General features: G+C 40.8%; 1 protein-coding gene and 1 long non-coding RNA gene across 4 annotated transcripts in view; one reads left to right on the forward strand and one right to left on the reverse strand.

Annotated features, from left to right (window-relative positions):
- The window catches only part of IGSF11 (immunoglobulin superfamily member 11), a 143,628-nt gene extending 130,834 nt beyond the window's left edge, over positions 1 to 12,794 (reverse strand). For 2 of the 3 annotated variants that reach the window (XM_055568271.1, XM_055568269.1), the window contains exon 1: positions 9,710 to 9,795. In XM_055568271.1, the coding sequence (XP_055424246.1) occupies positions 9,710 to 9,776 (67 nt within the window). In that variant the 5' untranslated portion in view covers positions 9,777 to 9,795. Of the gene's footprint in view, positions 1 to 9,709; positions 9,796 to 12,423 lie in introns of those variants that run through there. The other variant, XM_055568270.1, reaches the window with a different exon arrangement.
- A 113-nt stretch (positions 12,795 to 12,907) lies between these two features.
- LOC129644846 (uncharacterized) overlaps positions 12,908 to 21,645 on the forward strand; it is a 35,847-nt gene continuing 27,109 nt past the window's right edge. The window contains exon 1 of the long non-coding RNA XR_008711015.1: positions 12,908 to 13,247. This is a non-coding gene — a long non-coding RNA (uncharacterized LOC129644846). The remainder of the gene's footprint in view (positions 13,248 to 21,645) is intronic.

Genomic DNA, 21,645 nt, shown 5'->3' on the forward strand with positions numbered 1-21,645 from the left:
ACTAGGAAGGGAGGAGGGAAGAGCACAATTTATTTGTCCAAAGAAGTACAAATGTTAACATGGAAACTGGAGACATCAAAGGGCAACTGAAACATGCTTTGCTCTGAGGACAATGAAATCACAAATTAGCAAGAATTCAAAGTCACATTTTCAGCAAGTATTTTTATGACAACAAATCATGTTTAAGTTTCTATAACTATTTTGGAGGACAAACCTTAAGAATCTTCTCTGCTAGCGTGTTTTAGTTTCAGAAAAAAATTTAATCTGAAAACAAATCATACCAAGAAAACACAGTGGGCAGTGAGTTTACAAAATCTTATCATTATTTTGGAAGTTCTGCCAATGTGACTAACTGTCCATTTGGGAGACCACCTGGTTTTGCATAAAAACATCCTCTTTCATGAAAATGCACAAAGAACAGCTGGGAAACACTATCAGTGACATAAGTCAGAGTTAGGACATGTCCAACCACACCCCTCCAAAGCTTTCATCACTACCTCCTTGACTAAAACCCATTGTTTTTTAAAAGCTCACAAGCTTTTCACTTTTAATCAACAGCAACACTACGAAAATGTCTATATACATCATGTAACCCAGTCCAGATACATTTTAGACACCGGTGGCTCGGTGATAAAGAATTCACATGACAACACAAGAGATGTGGGTTCAATCCCTGAGTCAGGAAGACCCCTGGAGAAGGAAATGACAAACCACTCCAATACTCTTGCCTGGGGAATCCCATGGACAGCGGAGCCTGGCGGGCCACAGTCCATGGGGTCACAAAGAACTGGACACAACTCGGCGACTAAATAACAACAAATGCCTGGCTTAGACGAAGAGCAGTCATTATCCGATAAAGGCAGAGAAAGGTCCTAAAAATCAAGTTAAAGGACCAGGATACAGTGATTGCGGTAAAATGTTTTTTCATAAGTCTGTTCACAGCTGACCTTCTCCTGGCACATACAATACCTATCTATGCTACAAAGGATTTAAGAAAATAATGATGTATGTACACAGCCTGAGCTAAAGTGAACAGAAATTAATTTTAAAATATAATTCTTTATATTTGAAACCACTTTTTAATAATCTTTCTACAACACATGAAGATGGTTTTAATTCCTAGAACAGGTATCACCAAAAAGTCTTATTAAATTGACAGGGGGAGAGGGCATGGCAAGTCAAATAACTATTTTAGGAACAGCTTTATAAATATGTTAACATCAGTCATATGCTTTCTCCAGGTTATTTTATTGCCAATACTCTCAATACTTGGGAGCCAAGTTAAAGAACCATGAGGACACAGAGCTGGAAAAGAAGAGATCACCTAACCACCTAATCCCTCATTTTGCAAAAGCAAGCAGGCCTGGAAAGCCAGCAGTTTGATGGGTCCCAGGTCACACCTCCACTGGTATCCCTGGTTAGGGCTCTTGCTTCCTGACTGAACTGGGGTTTAGCAATCCTTATGACTAACTGCCACTAACCAAGCATTTTCATATTCTACTTGCCAGGCACTATGCTACACAGTTGAGAGACGTGTCATCTCATTTAATTTGGTGCTTCCCAACACACTGAGAAGGTTATTTCCACTTTACAAGATGATCAAGCCCAAGCTCAGGACATCAATAACATCCCAAAGTCATAGAACAAATAAATGACATGTCAAGAATTCAAATCTGAGCTGTCTCACTCTACAAACCCATAAACTTTTACGTGATGCTAAACGTGTACAACCAAAAAATTTCACTTTGGGCAACCTAGACTATAAAAAGTTCTACACAAATTTATAGGTTATATGTCCAAAGATGTCTGCTACATAGTTAATATAAGAAAAATAAGAAACAACAGTAATATACAATAATGGAGAAACAGCTAAATAAATTATACATGCTGTGAAATACCAAATGATCACTAAGGATAATGTAACAGATGTGGTAAGATACCATGTAATAGATGTGGTAAGATACCCATATTAAATTGTTATGTTTTAAAAATAAGTTACAGAAGAGTATTATGGCATTATTTAAAAAAAAAAATACATACGCATGCAGGCTTTGTTTGTGGTTCAAGAAAGGCCTGGAACAATGCACAGTAAAAGCAGAGAATTCAGTGGGTGGAGGTGGGTTTGAGTCAATTCTTAAACATTTCTGCACTGTTTGAAATTTTACGGCTAAGATATGCTACTTTTATAATTTAAAAATTTATACAAAAATAAAGAATTTTACAGTATAGTATTTATTTTTTAAAATGCATACATACTCCATTTAATGCCATCCCCCATAACACAGAAAAATTGTGCAGCTATTTGTGTCTAAAACTTTTTTCAAAAATAAAAAAAAAATACTAACATCTCATTACACTATACCAGCATTTCAAGACTAGCCCATAGATCCATGGGGGTCTCCAAGATCCTGTCAGAAAGTCCAGGAGGTACCAGCTTTTTCCTTAATGCTGGTAAAGTGTTGTCTGCCTTTTTGCCCGAGTTGACATTTGTACTTGTGGTGCAGAAGCAGCGGTGGGTGAAGCTGTGGGCGCCTCGGCATAAGTCAAGGCGCTGCCACGAAACCGTACAAGGCTGCAGTCATCACCATCACGCATTCATGGTTAAAAAAGGAAATCCAGTTTTTTTTAAATGTCTTTGTGAAGCAACAACAGCAGTTTCATTGCATCCTGACCTTTTTTAGTATTCTGTGTAACCAAATGGGCAGCATGAACTAGGAATCCCATATGCGGCTACAGAGTCAAGTGGGGTCCTAAGGAGAAGCGCTGGGCCAGCAGTTAGAGCTCAAGGCTAACTCCACCATTCGCTTTTCCCCAGATTAGCCCTTGTACTTGAAAGAACAACTCACAGACTAATCAGTCAGACTTAGGAATGTGGATGACATTTTCTCAAAACCAAACAAAGCAAGACTCTCATTTTGAGGGAAGTAACCAACAACTATCTGTTGCCAGTGATAAAATTGGAATAAATATTAAAATTTTGGAAAGCTTGTATCTGCCACTGTGAACTTTAACAGTTTCCCAACACTGAAAGGCTGTGCTTGTGAGCTCAATGGTGGTATTAAATGTGATTATCTTTTTACATTTTATAAAATGCAATACATGTCAACATCTGTAAGATCTGCATCAGTGAATCAATATTTTTCAAACAAACAATAAATAATGTTACAAAAAGAACCACACATGAGTATAAGATCCATTTAAAGTGCAATGTTTAACATCTATTAAAGTGGACTTTAATGGAGTAAGAAATGTTTACTGATATGGTTTCAGAATCTTCACTGCAACCAATCTTTAAGATGTATGTGTGCCCAGCTGCTAAGTCGTGTCTGACTCTCTGCAACCCCATGGACTGTAGCCCATCAGGCTTCTCTGTCCATGGAATTTTCCAGGCAAGAAGACTGGAGTGGGTTGCCATTTCCTCCTCCAGGAGATCTTCTCAACTCAGGGATCAAACCCTGTCTCTTGTGTCTCCCGCATTGGCACGTGGGTTCTTTACCAGTGAGCCACCTGGGAAGCCCAATCTTTTAGATACTACCTCTTAAAGTGTTTTGGTGGAATATCAAAGAATAAACAAAATTATCTGAAAATGCTATCAACATACTCCTTCCTTTTCCAAATACATAGTTGTAAGAGGCCAGATATTCTTCATGTAGTTCAACCAAACCAATACATCATAATAAATTGAATACAAAAGCAGATAGGAAAATCTAGCTGTCTTCCAGTGAGCCTGACATTTCTAAACAATGCCACTCTTCTAGCTAATATTTTTTGGCTTGAGAAAAACCCGTATGTGTCACGAAAATGTATTATGTCAACATATAATGAATATATTACTGTTATTTTTAAATTGATTAGTACATATTTTTTAATTTTCTCACTTTTGGCTTCTAATATGGTAAATTTGTGGGCTTCCCGGGTGGTGCTAGTAGTAAATAAGCCTGCCAATGCGGGAGACACAAGAGATGTGGGTTCAATCCCTGGGTTGGGAAGATCCCCTGAGTAGGAAATGGCAACCCACTCCAGTATTCTTGCCTGGAAAACCATGGACAGAGGAGCCTGGCGGGCTATAGTCCACGGGGGTCACAAAGAGACAGACCCCACTGAGCAACTAAGCACAGCACATGGTAAATATTGACAGATATAACCCACAGAAACAAAAGCACTTCTGGCCCTCAATAATCTTTAAGGTCCCAATAATCTTTAACACCAAAAAGTCTGAGAATCTTTGTAGTGTACTGTTAACACATTTTTCATGTGTTCTTCATACTGTCTTAAGTCTTGGCCAACAAGTACAAGTACAGCAATCTGTATTTATACACAGACAATACACATAAGTTAACTGTACTATAAACTTTCTTAGCCAATGAAAACATCAAATGCTAGCTAGCCTGATTTGAATATGTTCTGCAACAAGTGATGTTCACTACACGTCAGCCTTTTCATTTGCCACGAATTTTGTGTTCTGGCAAATGTTCTTGACCAATGAGGGCTGACAGAAGTTGTATAGCTGACAGTGATGTGCCTGGTCCAAAGAAACAAAGATTAGTATAGTGATACTTAAAACTGAAAATACTTAAATTTAAAGGATGATAACATCAAGGCATTTGCAAGCACACTGCTGAGGATGCAGCTATGATTAGAAAACAACTTTGGACATTTTGAGAGATATAAACATCACTGCAGACTGAAAGGATGATACCTAAAGGAATGGATCACAGCAGCAAGAAACTGTGGCTTGAAGTACACAGACTTCAGGGGAAGGGAAGGGAATGAGAGGGAAGGACAACTAGCAAGCTCCACCAGGAGGAGGTTATAATGCCTCCCATGTGAGGCTGGCTGAGTAATGCTCCTATTTCCTAAAAAGCTTCTGCAGTACTGTATGCACATGACATGGGGAAGGGGAGAGAGGGCTTAGACCATGCATGTGCATGCTCAGGCGCTCAGTCATGTCCAACTCTTTGAGACCCCATGGACTGTAGCCCACCATGCTCCTCTGTCCATAGGATTTTCCAGGCAAAAATACTTAAGTGGGTTGCCATTTCCTCCTCCAGGGAATCCTCCCCGCTGTGGGATCAAACACACCTCTCCCAAGTTGGCAGCCAGTTTCTTTACCACTGTGCCACCTGGGAAGCTTAGACCATATGAGATGTTAATTAATTATCTCCATTCTTGGGAGACTAGTTCCAACATACAGGCCTTTAGGACTAAGAACACCAGTGATATAAATGGGAAACTTCAAGGTTCTAAATGGATTCCCAAAAGTCCAACATCACTCTTCAGTACATGGAGCAAAATCTTTAGAAATTCCTTAGGGAGGGAAAAAAAAAGTCTTGAGATGGACAACTTCAAAGTTTTAGGATTAAAGAGATGCTAAGAAGCAACTTTAAAAGGTCTACAAATACAGCATTTCTACATAAACTTCTAAAGTCACAGAATTTGAAAAGACTGTGAAAATAGAACTCTTTCACCTCTATTTCACAAAACATACAGCAAGGTTTAAAGATCAGCTGAAGCTGACAATCAAACCAAATCCCTGAGGAAAATTTTAAAGAAATTATTTTTTAACAGAAAAAAAAGGATGCTTTTCAGGCACCCCAAGCACAGGGGAGTACCACCTGCTTTAGTAACCACTCATTCATTCAGTCACAGTTATTTACTGAGCACTTACTCTATGCCAGGCATGGTACTGTCTTTTAGGGGAAATGTATATACACACATATACACACACACACACACAATTATATGATAAAGTTAACCTCATGGAACAAGGGGAAACTGTAGAACTAGGTCCACAGCTCTCATACAAGCCCACCAATTCTAGCTTCTAAGGTGATTTCTGGGTCTGCCTGGTTGGGTACAGGGGTTTTATTTGTTGATATCAATCCTGGAACAGGTAAAACAGAATAACCAGAAGTAACTAGTAGCTAGATTTATTTACTTAAGAAGAATCTGACGCTACTAACAGAACGTAACATTCTTCAAAATGGAAGAAGATGGGAAGGAAAGAGAGAAAAGAAACAACATTAATGAGAAAACAAATGTAAACATTGCTTAAGCTTCCACTGATGTGTTCAACAGACTTTGGTGGAATTTTAAATTTCTTTTCATTTAAAAAATTTTGGATTAATGAGTCTTCTAATAAATCACAGCCAAGATCCTCTATGATCCACTTCCTAGAGTAACGGAAATAAAAACAAAAATAAACAAATGAGACTTAATTCAACTTAAAAGCTTTTGCATTATGAAGGAAACTATAGGCAAAGTGAAAGACAACCCTCAGAATGGAAGAAAATAATAGCAAATGAAAGAACTGTCAAAATTAATCTCCAAAATATACAAGCAGCTCATGAAGCTCAATACCAGAAAAATAAACGACCCAATCAAAGAGTGGGCAAAAGACCTAAACAGACATTTCTCCAAAGACCTATAGATGGCTAATAAACACATGAAAAGATGCTCAACGTTGTTCATTATTAGAGAAATGCAAATCAAAACAACAATGAGGTATCATCTCACACCAGTCAAAATGGCCATCATCAAAAAGTCTACAAACAATAAATGTTGGAGAGGGTGTGGAAAAAAGGGAACCCTCTTATACTGTTGGTAGGAATGCAAACTGCTACAACCACTATGGAGAACAGTAGGGAGATTCCTTTAAAAAACTAGGAATAAAACTACCATACAGCCCAACAACCCCATACTGGGCATATACCCTGAGGAAACCATAATTGAAAAAGACAAATGTACCCCAATGTTCACTGCAGCACTGTTTATAATAGCTAGGACATGGAGGCAACCTGGATGTCCCATAGCAGATGAATGGATAAGAAAGTTGTGGTACATATACACAACAGAATATTATTCACCTATAAAAAGGAAAGCAGTCAGTTTTGAGTCAGTTCTAATGAGGTGGATGAATCTAGACCCTCTTATACAGAAGGAAGTAAGTCAGAAAGAGAAAGGTAAATATTGTATAATAACACACATATATGGAATCAAAAAAGATAATACCAATGATCCTCTATGAAGGGCAGCGAAGGAGACAGACACAGAGAACAGACTTTCTTTATGTCTTTCAGTGGGAGGAGGAGAGGGTGGGATGATTTGAGAGGACAGCACTGAAACATACACATTACCATACGTGAAACAGACAGCCACTGCAAGTCTGATGTGTGACACCAGGAACCAAAGCAGGTGCTCTGTGACAGCCTGGAGGGATGGGGTGGGGAGGGCAGGGGGAGGGGGATTCAGCAGAGATGGGACATGTACACCTATGGCTGATTCATGCTGATGTATGGCAGAAGCCATCACAATACTGTAAAGTAATTACCCTCTAATTAAAATAAAAAAAACTAAATTTAAAAAAAGAAGAAAGAATGGTCCAGAAGTGGCACCATTAGACTTACATTCACGTCAGACTGCATTATTATTACATAGTGTGATCCTCCATGAAAAAAATTTTTAATTTCCCACAAACCTACTATACTTTAACCATCATCCCAACCCTAAACCCTGACCCACTATCTTTCTCAGCCGCTAATGTTAACCTAGTGAAGGACAGGGAAGCCTGGCGTGCTGCAGTCCATGGGGTGGCAAAGAGTCAGACATGACTTAGCTACTGAAAAACAACAACAATGTTAACCTAATTCTCTGAAGATTCTCCCAAAGAACTTTCTGTGATACAGGAGTTTCCTGAACTCAGCACTTCTGAGACCTCACCGTCTTCACAGGAGGCAATGCTCTTCTAAATAAGCGTGCATCTCATCTGTTGGTTTGTTACCTCTCTCAAGATGAAAATGCTACACGAAGAGAAACCAGTAAGTATGCGACTTCTAAGAATGTTTTATTGAATAGACTTCTTGTTCACACTGGTAAATTGCATTAATCTTGTTCTACAAAAACAGAAAATTAATCATATTTATGAAAACGTGATCTCCTTATAACACATCAGTGAGGCAGAACCACACCCTATAGCATTCTACATAGGACCTAATAATGATAACAATGAACCGATATCAGATCAATGACTGAGTCTATGAGTTATGAAATTAGGAAACAGATTTTTCGTTCTTTGACTTCACATTTCTGCAATTTTAAAACCATCACAGATGCAAACTACTACTACAGTCCTTGTTACGAGCTGGGAAACCAGGCACAGAGGAAATCAATTACCCAAACTGGAATGGGAAGAAATCCTTCCAGTTTAGTAAGATCAGCTTAACTAATAAGTAAACTAATTACCTTTCCACTTTTAAGACCAAAATCAGCTCAAATCGGATGCCATGTTGAATACCACCCAAGAACTGACAACCTCTCTTAAACTAGCTTCTCTCCAAATACAATCAAGGGAGGATTTCAGAGCCTCCAGATGTTCTGAAGCTGCTCTCAAAACACAGGGTTAGATGCGTAAGTGCCAGGGAGTCCTCATCGAACAAGGGAGGAGGAAATTGAGGGGCCCATGTTCAGCTGAGGTCATCAGACTTCCAGAAAAGTCAGTAATCCCTCAAACTGCCCAAAATATAAACTGATATCACAGGTGTAGATCACGGACTCAGAATCCCTCTTCTAAATCAACCAGTTACAGATGAGAGTTTTAGGGGAACGCCACAATTTTCCCAACTTCACTTCCAGAATGGTGTTCTGTATAACTCAGAGCAGCTAAAGAATCTTGTGCACCAGCACACCACCTTGTTTGACACCAAATCACATGGCTTAAGTATGAAGATTCAAATGAGACTTTTCATTACAAATGCTTCCACTATCAAAGTGTGAAAACACATTTGAAAACGTGCCACATACTGTTGCTGGGGGGAAGAAGTCTTTACCCATTGCATCATTACCTTGGGTCTGACAACAGTTCTAAGCATAACATTTTTGAAGCGCTTGCTGATTTAATATGTAAACTGCTTCCTGAGTAGTCTGTGTTGAATATTGAATTTAATTTCTCTAAAATTTTCACCCAGTGGCTGTCACCTTTCATGTAGGTCAAACTACAAAATTTTTACTAAAAAGTGAATCCTTCCCAAAAGTTCCATAATTAAAGTTAAAGCTAGGCAGTGGAAGTTCACAGTAAATGTTTCATAATGCTAACACTCAGGCACATAAATCTTCTCATTTTCATTTCATGTTGTCTTTTATGTATTTTCTCCAGATTCTGGAAGGTTACCTGCTATTTTAAGGAACCACAAGTAATACAAGAAACACTTTAGATATACCTAACCCACTGGTACTCCTTTCCTAATTTGGAACCAGTCTGTTGCTCCATGTCCAGTTCTAACTGTTGCTTCTTGACCTGCATACAGATTTCTCAGGAGGCAGGTCATGTGGTCTGGTTCCAAATCAGGAAAGGAGTACATCAAGGCTGTATATTGTCACCCTGCTTATTTAACTTATATGCAGAGTACATTATGAGAAATGCTGGACTGGATGAAGCACAAGCTGGAATCAAGATTGCCTGGAGAAATATCAATAACCTCGTATATGCAGATGATACCACACTTAAAGCAGAAAGAGAAGAACTAAAGAGCCTCTTGATGAAAGTGAAAGAGGAGAGTGAAAAAGTTGGCTTAAAACTCAACATTCAAAAAACTAAGATCATGGCATCTGGTCCCATCAGTTCAGTTCAGTCGCTCAGTAGTGTCTGACTCTGCAACCCCATGGACCGCAGCACGCCAGGCCTCCCAGTCCATCACCAACTCCCAGAGTTTACCCAAATTCATGTCCATTAAGTCGGTGATGCCATCCAACCATCTCATCCTCTGTGGTCCCCTTCTCATCCTGCCCTCAATCTTTCCCAGCATCAGGGTCTTTTCAAATGAGTCAGCTACTGACATCAGGTGGCCAAAGTACTGGCATTTCAGCTTCAACATCAGTCCTTCCAGTGAACACCCAGGACTGATCTGCTTTAGGATGGACTGGTTAGATCTCCTTGCAGTCCAAGGGACTCTCAAGAGTCTTCTTCAACACCACAGTTCAAAAGCATCAATTCTTCGGCGCTCAGCTTTCTTTACAGTCCAACTCTCACATCCATACATGACTACTAGAAAAACCATAGCCTTGCCGGTCCCATCACTTCATGGCAAATAGATGGGGAAATAGTGGAAACAGTGACTGACTCTATTTTGGGGGGCTCCTAAATCACTGCAGATGGTGACTGCAGCCATGAAATTAAAAGACACTTGCTCCTTGGAAGAAAAGTTATCACCAACCTAGACAGCATATTAAAAAGCAGAGACATTATTTTGCCAACAAAGGTCCATTTAGTCAAAGCTATGGTTTTTCCAGAGGTCATGTATGGATGTGAGGGTTGGACTATAAAGAACACTGAGTCCCGAAGAATTGATGCTTTTGAACTGTGGTGTTGGAGAAGACTCTTGAGAGTCCCTTGAACTGCAAGGAGATCCAACCAGACCATCCTAAGGAGATCAGTCCTAACTATTCATTTGAAGGACTGATGCTGAATATGCCCCTGCACTTTCGACTTCATATCCTACAGCCAGGCTGTTCCTTTGGCTTAGAAAAACAAACACTCCCATCTCAGCCAATTCAAACTCTTCTCAAAGTCCAGATCAAAAGACTTTTCCATGAAGTCTCCCTTGATATCACCACCACCACCAACAAATGGTACTCATATATATATTCTTTGTATCATAACTCACTTGTGCATGCTTGCAGCTTGTCTGAAAACTGAAAACTCCTTACAGGAGGTGGACAAATTCATGTATCTTTGTCTCCCACCACCATCCTGCCCCACCCAAGTGCCCAGAGTGGAGGCTCAGTAAACACTCGTTGAACAAATGAACACAGTTTTTGGAGAGTGACAAGTGCCTCTACAAAAACAGATTATCACAAAGGCTGAGATGTCCTTGGAAGTCTTTAAAAACATCCCAGTATGTTTAGGAATAGTTCTGCTGAAGGAAAAGAAACACATCAGATGACCTTGTAAGGCTGATTCTGCAAATTTCACCAACTCTTTTAAAAAGTACTGCCTAATAATTCAAAACTCAACCATACACAAACACTATTTACAAGAAGAGGGTGGCATTTATTGTAACAGATGAAGGCTAACAACGTATTTTTTACCAAAAAAGTCAGCTGTTCTTACATTAACATTTAAAACAGTTTCAGTTGTGTCCGAGGGATTATTTAAAAGTTCAGTTACTCTATCTTATTTCACGCTTAAAAAAGTAGGACAGAGAAAAATACTGGCTCACTGAAAGTAGTGACCAGACAAAGTTAATTGGGAAGCACATGTTTATATAAAGCACATACAAATGTCATTTTGTACATCATCACCAAATATACCTATTGAGGTCCTTAAAAGTTATCTGTAATTTTGAACATTTCCTTCTCTCGCTCCTATGGAAAAGATATGCAAGTTTTGTATTTCTCCCTTCCCTTAAACTGAATCTGTACAAATTTAAGTCGGCTAAAATTAAGTTACTTCAAGATCTATGGGTACATTAACAGTTCAAATAAGGTTATAAAATTATGGGAAACATACCACTATCTTCAAAAAGAAACAGTATTAACCACAAAACTCCATAAAGCAGTTATCCTGCTTTTTAAATAAAAGCCTTCAGAATAAATCTCAGTAAATCTCAACAATGAATTAAATGGAACAGAAAACTTGATTCCACAGGACAGGAAACACACACACACACACACACACACACACACACACACACACACAAAGTCACTTGTATAAAATGAAAACAGGGTCTCAACACGACAGCTAGTCATAGAACGTAAAATTTAAGATTAAGTAGAAATCAAAATTTAAATTGATATTTTTAGAAGACAGTTAACAAGAAAATTAAACACGTTTATTTCTTTTGTTCTAATATGGCTATGTTCAATGTATTTTTGTAAGTCGACTTAAATTCCTTGGGGAAGAAGCTCGACCATTAAAAAATAAATTGTTTTCAAATCTAGTGTACGTACTGTAGAGTTTGTGTGTGTGTGTTTTTAATAAAGATCACATTTTTAGTCATAACCTGCACATGCTCTTTAAAGATTTGGTGAAAACTGCAACTTAAAGTGTTCCAAATTAAACATTTCCAGTGTTCCTGCAGCCGCCTCGTAACGGAAACGATTCTAAACCCCGTTTCTCCCCGGATCCAGAAAGTAAGGGAGTTCGTTATCTAAAGGGGGCAAAGAGCGCGGTCACAGTCGGAGTCCGGTTCAGGATCAGCGGTAACCGGGCGCGGGGCGCAGTCACCTCTCGGATCCTAACACCTGAGCCGGAGCCGTGCGGGGAGCTGGCAGAGGGTTCTGCGTGGGAGCGCGAGCCTCGCCGACAGTCACGAATATGGCCCCCGAGAAAGTTGGGTTCCCAGGACCAGCCCCGGGGAGACAGCCTTCTCCGGCCTGCCGGCCCCGCCTGGCCCCACCGGGAGGGGAGAGGATGGGAGGGCCACTCACCGTGCAGAGAGAAGAGCAGCAAAGGCGCCAGAGGGGAGCCCCGACAAGTCATCCCGGGGCCGCGGGGAGCGCGCCCGCCGCCCGCCCGGCTCCTCGTTGCAACAGCCGAGGCGCGGGCCGGGCTCTCGGCGCTCTTGGGGCAGCCGGAACTTCCCAGACTAGCCCCCTGGCCGCAGTCCGCCCGGCGGGGCTGGGACGGTGGGACCTGCAGACGAGACAAGCGCGGCTCCCGCGCCGCCCGGCTCCGCAGAGGCTGAGCTGCGCGCAGGTGCGTCCCGGGCTCGCCGGCCTCGCCCCGCGGCGCCACGGCCACCTCGCACTGCCCCAGGACCCGCCGGCCCCTCGCGCCGCCTGGGGACAGCCACTCCCCGCCAACTCTCGCCCGGCTACTCGGGCGGCAGCCCGGCTGCGGCTCGGCTCCGCGCCGCCCACTCGCCCCTCTCGATCTCCAGGGCAACCGCGGCTCCGGCGCGACGCCTGGCGGCCCACACGCGGAGCGGGCGCTGCGCGCAGCTGGCGCGGCTCTGGCCACCTGTGAGCTGAAACGCCCGCTCTCAGCACGCCTCCGCGAGCGCCGGGGACGGAAGGTGGGCGTCCTCCTCGCAGGCAGCCAGGGCTCCTCTCCTGCCCGGATCCACTCCCCGGACCCGTGGTGAAAGTCCTGAACCCCAGAGAGCTCGACGAGGCACTTCACCACAGCCTGGGTCCCAACCTCCAAGACTCTTTTCAGATTTCTGTTTCGCTCTTTCACTTTCTCCCAGTCCTTTCTTTTGTAGCCTAAATAGTCCAAAAAAAAAAAACAAACAAACCTGACCCTGGCAAAGGTAAGAGTCGATGAAGTTTGTCCTATATTTTTTATTTTTCTAACTACCCCTTTCTTCCTTCAAAGGAGCGTAGGGGCTGTACACCGTGGAAGACTTAGATCAACTTAACAGTATTTAAAATTTTTGTTTTAAACCTTTTTGCTTTCTTAAACTAATTTCAAGTATTTGTTGAGTAGTAAAACTAGAAAATTTTATTTTCATGTTAACTAGAGATGTTTTTGTTGTGGTAGTTGATTACTTTGGTTGGGTTTCTATTTTTTTGTTTCTTGTTGTTTTGGTTGGGTGGGAAAAGAGACCTTCATGGCATCTGAAATTGTTTTACTTTAATATCTACCTACATTTTTCCTTATAAAACCTTATCTTCATTTCTCTAACAATGAGGTTGTTGCTCTCTTTCTTAAAGCCCATAGTCCCATTCTACTTAAGTCTCCCACTCAAGCCTTCTAGATTTGAGGACATACATACCGCCCTCTGTAATGTCAGACTGTCCTTGTTAATTTCTACAGCAGCATAGATTAGAATTCTTGGAGCCATTCAGAAATTCTGAGCCCCCATCTGGCAGATGCAATCCTCCCAGGGCAACTCAGAAACGAAAATAGGATGCACAGAAGAAAGACAAAAAGAAAAACAAAATACCTATACATGTGGACAAAGATTGGGAGACATACATAAAAAATAAAGTAGTATCAAGATGGTGGAATTAGGGATGCATTTTTTCTTTTCTGAAAATGTTGCTATTACAATTTCAAATTTAAAAAAGAACCATATTAAGAAATACCAATCACTTTTAATAAGAATACCCTGAAAAGATAGTTTGTTTATGAATTTTAAATCCCTCAACTTTGCTATTTCCAGTGTGGTAGAATCCATGACTAGATCTCTAATGGCAAGAAATGAATGACCGTGTAGACTTTTTTATATTAACAGAAATCTAATATTTTAAATATTTTATCATTTGCTTCATTCCTTTAAACTCCACAGTAAGGACTAGATTTCTTTTTAATCTGTCCAGTTCAGTTCCTGACTTTGTCTTGTACATATTCCTACATTCTAACCCAGCCCCAGGTAGGGTATAAGAGTCAGTAATATAAGGAGAAGAGCAAGGTGTTACTTGGGGCAGAACTTTGCTTCACTATAATCCTACATTTAAATACAGAGATAGAATACTTATTCTATAATTAAATAATCTAGTAATTGAGGCTGAAAAGCCTTGATAAAGCAAGTTACCTGATATGATACACTGTTTTAGCAATTCAGTTCAGTAAATATTTACTGAGTACACTGTGTAAGGCACTGGGTTGAAGGCTGAACACAAAATATATGACCCTTACCCTTACAAGGCTTCCAGTCGCACTTGGGATACATCTACAGTGTCATGAATCAGCACAGAAAGAGAGCCGTCCTGCCTCTTTGTCACCACAGTGTACTTCTGCCTTCCCAAACAGGAGCTAGTGTGTTACTGAGAGGATAGAGAGCTCACAGTTCAGTGGAACAGTCCTTCTAATTGAAAAAGAAGCGTGGCTTCTGAAGGGAGACTGGGACTGATCAGATTTCAGGAGGCAATCTGGCTGCCCAGAAGCATGGGGGCAGATGGTAGATGGTGGACTCGAAGCAGATCGGAGTACTGGAAACTCCAAGTGCTGCACACAGAGGCGTTCAAAAGGACACTCTCATGGGAAACAAAGAGAAAAAAATGTGCTATTTAATTCACAGAGCTTATACTCCTGGCATGTGCTCTGAGTAAAATTTTTATTAGTAATGAGTTTTACCAACTCTTTTATCCTAGTCTGCTTTATAACCACAGTAGGATTTAAATCTCTTAATTATTCTGAGTGCTAAAGCAACAGACAGCATCTTTCATTTGTATAATACTTTATAAATTTCAAAGGGCTTACACATATATTGTCTGATTTGATCTTCACGGCAACCCCAGGGAGTATGTAAGGCAGGTAGTATTACCCCTTCTTCACTCAACTAAGACATTAAGTCTCCAAAAGATCAATGGACACCAATGGGCAGAGCTGGAACCAACCCATAAGTTTTCAACCACACCACAGAGTCTTTCTTTTATCTCTTTATAGACCAACATGTAAAGAAATTTATATCCACCATAATGTCTTAAAGCTATTTGTGGGGAACGCTGCTGTTGCCTCCCCAACATTCCTCCCACTGCCACCACCACCCACCAGCACAGGAGGAGCTGTAAAACTTGAATAAGACAAGTGCCACCCTCACCTCTGGAAGGGCTAGGCTGGTTCTATCTGACCAAGGAAGAAATGCAGAGAGAAACAACTGGGGCAAGGGACTCTGTTATAGTGAATATTAATCTTGGATCAAAACCACGGATGACCTGGTCTTCCCTGGTGGTCTTCTTACAGTGGCTAGGACTTTGCCTTCAAATGCAGGGAGTGTAGGTTCAATCCCTGATTGGGGAGCTAAGATGTCAAGTGCCTCATGACCAAAAGACCAAAACATAAAACAACAGAAGCAATGTTGTAACAAATTCAATAAAGACCTTAAAAACGGTCCACATTAAAAAAAAAAAAAAAATCTTAAAAAAAAACACTGATGACCTTCAAATACAGTCAACCTGTCAATATTTAAATAGGAGTTATCCAAATTCAAATTTTAGTCCTACACCAGTTTTTCTCCTCCACCCATCAAAATGTGAGATCATCTTTCCACAGTCAGTTACTCTGCATTCAAGAAGAGAAAATTAAATTTATGATTAGTTTAGGAGAAACATAATTAGGAAAGAAAAACTATGGAGGGAATTATAAGGCTTTACAAAGCTAAATATAAATTATTTTAATTAGCTATTTTAAATTATTAATAACACCTATCCCTCTCCATTCATGTATGTAATTAAAGGTTAATTTATGTTTTGAGAATGTCTATGGAATATTTTATAAGAATATCATTCATAAAGTTAGAAAATTTCTTTTTGATCCTTGTTTGAACCAGTAACTCATTCTGTAACTATTTTAACCTCACTGCTTATAACCATATATAGTCTAGAGCAGAGCCTGGTCCTTTTTTTTTTCCAATTTGTATTGGAGTATATTTTATTTACAATGTTGTATTAGTTTCTGCTATACAGCAAAGTGAATCAGTTATACATATATATATATATATATATATATATATATATATATCTCCACTCTTTGATTCTTTTCCCATATAGGCCATTACAGAGTATTGAGTAGAGTTCCCTGTGCTATACAGTAGGTCCTTATTTGTTACCTATTTTAAATACAGTAGTGTGTATATGTCATTCCCAATCTCCCAGTTTATCCCCCCTCCCTACTTTCCCCCTGGCAACCATAAGTTTGTTTCTACATCTGTGAATCTATTTCTATTTTGTAAATAAGTTCATTTGTACATTTTTTTTAGATTCCACATATAAGTGAAGCACTTCTCTGGTAGCTCAGCTGGTAAAGAGTCCGCCTGCAATTCAGGAGACCCTGGTTCGATTCCTGGGTTGGGAAGATCCCTTAGAGAAGGGATACACTACCTACTCCGGTATCCTGGCCAGGAGAATTGCATGGACAGAGGAGCCTGGCAGGCTACAGTTCACGAGGTCGAAAAGAGTCGGACACAACTGAGCAACTTTCACTTTCCCTATGAGTAATATAATATGATATTTGTCTTTCTCTGATTTCCTTCCCTCAGTAGACAATCTCTAGGTCCGTCCATGTTGCTGCAAATGGCACTGTTTAGTTCTTTTCTTATGAGCCTGATCCTTTTAAAAGTAAAGTTTGAGAGGAATTCTTCTCCATTCCCCTTTGGGAAGAGGCAGTAAAGTCTCTGAAATAATAATAATGGAGTAGAGAAGATAATCAGAGAAGGCAGTGGCAACCCACTCCAGTACTCTTGCCTGGAAAATCCCATGGACGGAGGAGCCTGGTAGGCTGCAGTCCATGGGGTCGCGAAGAGTCGGACACGACTGAGCAACTTCACTTTCACTTTTCACTTTCATGCATTGGAGAGGGAAATGGCAACCCACTCGAGTGTTCTTGCCTGGAGAATCTTAGGGATGGCAGAGCCTGGTGGGCTGCTATCTATGGGGTCGCACAGAGTCGGACACGACTAAAGCGACTTAGCAGCAGCAGCAGCAGCAGAGAAGATAATAGTGGAATCATTAGAGTAAATCAACAAGCAAACTAACAAGTGTCTGTTGTATGTTGACATAAATAGATCATTTATTATTTTAAAACATCCTCCTCAAATTTTGGATCAGTTTATAACCTAGATAGACAGGTTGCTGCTGCTGCTGCTGCTGCTAAGTCACTTCAGTCATGTCCGACTCTGTGCGACCCCACAGACAGCAGCCCACCAGGCTACCCCGTCCCTGGGATTCTCCAGGCAAGAACACTGGAGTGGGTTGCCATTTCCTTCTCCAAGGCATGAAAGTAAAGTCGCTCAGTCGTGTCCGACTCTTTGCGACCCCATGGACTGCAGTCTACCAGGCTTCTCCGTCCATGGGATTTTCCAGGCAAGAGTACTGGAGTAGGGTGCCAATCACCTTCTCCAGATAGACAGGTTAGTCTTTCTTATATCTGTTTTTGCCTACACCTCTGTTAATACTTGCTAGACAAGACTTCAGTTCAGTTCAGTCGCTCAGTTGTTTCCGACTCTTTGCAACCCCATGAACCACAGCATGCCAGGCCTCCCTGTCCATCACCAACTCCCAGAGTTCACTCAAACTCAGGTCCATCGAGTCTGTGATGCCATCCAGCCATCTCATCCTGTGTTGTCCCCTTCTCCTCCTGCCCCCAATCCCTCCCAGCATCAGGGTCTTTTCCAATGAGTCAACTCTTCCCATGAGGTGGCCAAAGTATTGGAGTTTTAGCTTTAGCATCAGTCCTTCCAATGAACACCCAGGACTGATCTCCTTTAGAATGGACTGGTTGGATCTCCTTGCAGTCCAAGGGACTCTCAACAGTCTTCTCCAACACCACAGTTCAAAAACATCAATTTTTCGGTGCTCAGCTTTCTTCACAGTCCAACTCTCACATCCATACATGACCACTGGAAAAACCATAGCCTTGACCAGATGGACCTTTGTTGGCAAAGTAATGTCTCTGCTTTTTAGTATGCTGTCTAGGTTGGTCATGACTTTCCTTCCAAGGAGTAAGCGTCTTTTAATTTCATGGCTGCAATCACCATCTGCAGTGATTCTGGAGCCCCCAAAATAAAGTCTGACACTGTTTCCACTGTTTCCCCATCTATTTGCCATGAAGTGATGGGACCAGATGCCATGATCTTAGTTTTCTGAATGTTGAGCTTCAAGCCAACTTTTTCACTCTCCTCTTTCACTTTCATCAAGAGGCTTTTTAGTTCCTCTTCACTTTCTGCCATAAAGGTGGTGTCATCTGCATAACTGAGGTTACTGATATTTCTCCCGGCAATCTTGATTCCAGCTTGTGCTTCTTCCAGCCCAGCGTTTCTCATGATGTACTCTGCGTATAAGTTAAATGAGCAGGGTGACAATATACAGCCTTGACGTACTCCTTTTCCTATTTGGAACCAGCCTGTTGTTCCATGCCCAGTTCTAACTGTTGCTTCAGGAGGGCAAACAGCATCTCCGCCCCGCACCCTCTCACTGTAGCCAATCCTTGTCACTATGGTGAGTATTGCCAAAGTGAAGTCCCACATCTTCATTCATCTTGGGAAAAGTTAGGTCTTTTCCCTGAAACTATTTTAGTATAAACACATTTGTTTTTAGACAAAGCCATTCTCTGAGCAGGCTTCAGTTTAACAGTGCTATTGAATTCATTGTAACAGCAAATTTTAAATAGAACCGCTAGGTTTTTTAGGACTTGAAAAGGGCAATAGCATAAGAAGCATTTTACGACACCTGAAAATTTTTTGTATTCTCTTTCTTATAAGGAAAATAATTTTGAAGTATTCTTCAAATTCTCTTTACCAGTTTTCACGAATCTAAAATAATCTGTTTCAACCTGTCACTTGATTCTATATATTGGGGTATTAGCAACGAATAATATGTTTTTCAAATTCGATGAGTTTTTCATAGAAGTTTAAAGTATAGATCAGACTTTAATTGCTGACAACAAAATAGATGAGAGACCTTGACTTACAAAAAATGTGAAATTATTTTTTTTATCTTACATGAATTGATGAGCTCTCAATAAAATATAGAAAAGTCAAGCTAAAATCTAGAAGAATGAAGGAATCCTCTATTAATGGTATGTGCTATTCTCACAGAGCACTCAGAGTGAACCTATTAGGTCAGGTCAAGTCACTGCTCTACCAGAGTCCTGCCAATGGCTTCCCGTCTCACTGAGAGTGAAAGTACAAGTCCTCGCTATAAACAAAAGTGCTTGTGTTAGATTCCTATTGCTTCTGTAACAAATCAACGTAAACGTAATGGCATGAAATCACACAAATTATTTGATAGTTCTGAGGTCAAAAGTCCAAAGTCTTATATGGTAGCTTTCTCATCTACAGAGGGCAGCAGGGCTGTGTTCCTTTCTGGAGAATCCATTTCCTTACATCTTCAGCTTCTAGAGTCTACCTGTTTTCAGTGGCTCATGGCCCCCTTCCTCCATCTTCAGAGCCATCAACATAGACCTTCTCTCACCTTCTCTCACTGCCATTCCTCTGACTGTCTCTCCTGCTTCCCTCCACACTTAAGGACTCTTGTGATTCGAGTGGGCCTACTTGCATCATCTCCTCAAATCCAGTTCAGTTGAAGAAAGATCTTATCTCCATCTGCAACCATAATTCCCCTTTGCAATGTAAAGCAACATATCCAGGGCTCTAGGGGTTAGGAAGTAGGCATCTTTGGTGGGGAGAGGGACATTATTCTGTTTACCACAAGGCCTTGTGCGATCTAGTCCCCTACTATCTGTCTAATCTCTTCTGTTTTCCCCTGGCTCATTCAGCTCTCACTAAGTGATCTTCCCAATGTTTCTTGAATAAGCAGGAACATGTTTACCTCAGTTCAGTTCAGTTGCTCAGTCATATCCAACTCTTGGTGACCCCATGGACTGCAGCATGCCAGTCTTCTCTGTCCATCACCAACTCCCAGAGCTTACTCAAACTCACATCCTTCGAGTCAGTGATGCCATCCAACCATCTCATTCTCTGTCGTCCCCTTCTCCTCCTGCCTTCAGTCTTTCCCAGCAGCAGGGTCTTTTCCAAGTCAGTTCTTCGAATCAGGTGACAAAAGTATTGGAGCTTCAGCTTCACTATCAGTCCTTCCAAGTGAATATTCAGGACTGACTTCCTTTAGGATAGACTCATTCGATCTCCTTTCTGTCCAAGAAAAGTTTTCTCCAACACCACAGTTCAAAAGCATCAATTCTTCAGTGCTCAGCTTTCTTTATAGTCCAACTTTCACATCCATACATACCGCTCCTTTCACTTCCTTTAAGTCCTACATGTCACCTGAAGTGAGGCCTTAGGTGACCCTTCTGTGTAAAATAAAATTTTAAAGACATTTTAAAATACCTTTCCCTATTGTATTTGTTTTAGCACTCCATCTCTAATACACTACAGTTTACTTAATAATCATTTTTGTTTATTGTCTGTGTCACTCAATAGAGCCATTGAGGACTGGGACTTTGATCTGTCTCATTTATGGCTGAAATATTGGTACCTTAACAGTGCTTATTACATACTTGTTTTGTTTAATCACTAAGAAATGTATGCTAAGTTGTGTACGACTCTTTTGCGACCCCGTGAACTGTAGCCCACAAGGTTTCTCTGTCCATTGGTATTTCCCAGGCAAGAATACTGGAGTGAGTTGCCATTTCCTTCTCCAGGGGATCATCCCGACCCAGGGATCAAACCTGCATCTCCTGCATTGGCAGGCAGATTCTTTAACATGGAGCCACCTGACACTGAATAACCATTCTAATAGATAGATCAGTGATTGAAGCAAAATTTCACAAGATTGAAACTAATCAGAATGCATTCTCTGGCCACAATTATATTAAGCTGTATATCAATAACAGGATGAATACAGATGCACATTTGGATGCTAATAAAGCCACCTCTAAATAATTCAACACAGCTAGAATATATATATGGAGGGAAACTTAGAGCCTTAAATGTTTACATGAAAAAAGATGAAAGCCTAAAAACATTCTCTGACATAAATTGTAGCAATATTTTCTTTAGATCTGCCTCCCAAGGCAAAAGATACAAAAGCAAAAATAAGCAAATGGGACCTGATCAAAGTTAAAGGCTTTTGCATAGCAAAAGAGACCATAAATAAAATGAAAGGGAAAAAAAAAACACTACAAACTGGGAGAAAAGAGTTGCAAATGATGCACCCAATATGGGGTTAATTTCCAAAATATATAAATACCTCATACACCCCAACATCAAAAACAAAAGCACAACCCAATCAAAAAGTGGGCAGAAGACC

Source organism: Bubalus kerabau, chromosome 2, assembly GCF_029407905.1.
Source record: "Bubalus kerabau isolate K-KA32 ecotype Philippines breed swamp buffalo chromosome 2, PCC_UOA_SB_1v2, whole genome shotgun sequence".
In the NCBI taxonomy this organism is placed as follows: Eukaryota; Metazoa; Chordata; class Mammalia; order Artiodactyla; family Bovidae; genus Bubalus; species Bubalus kerabau.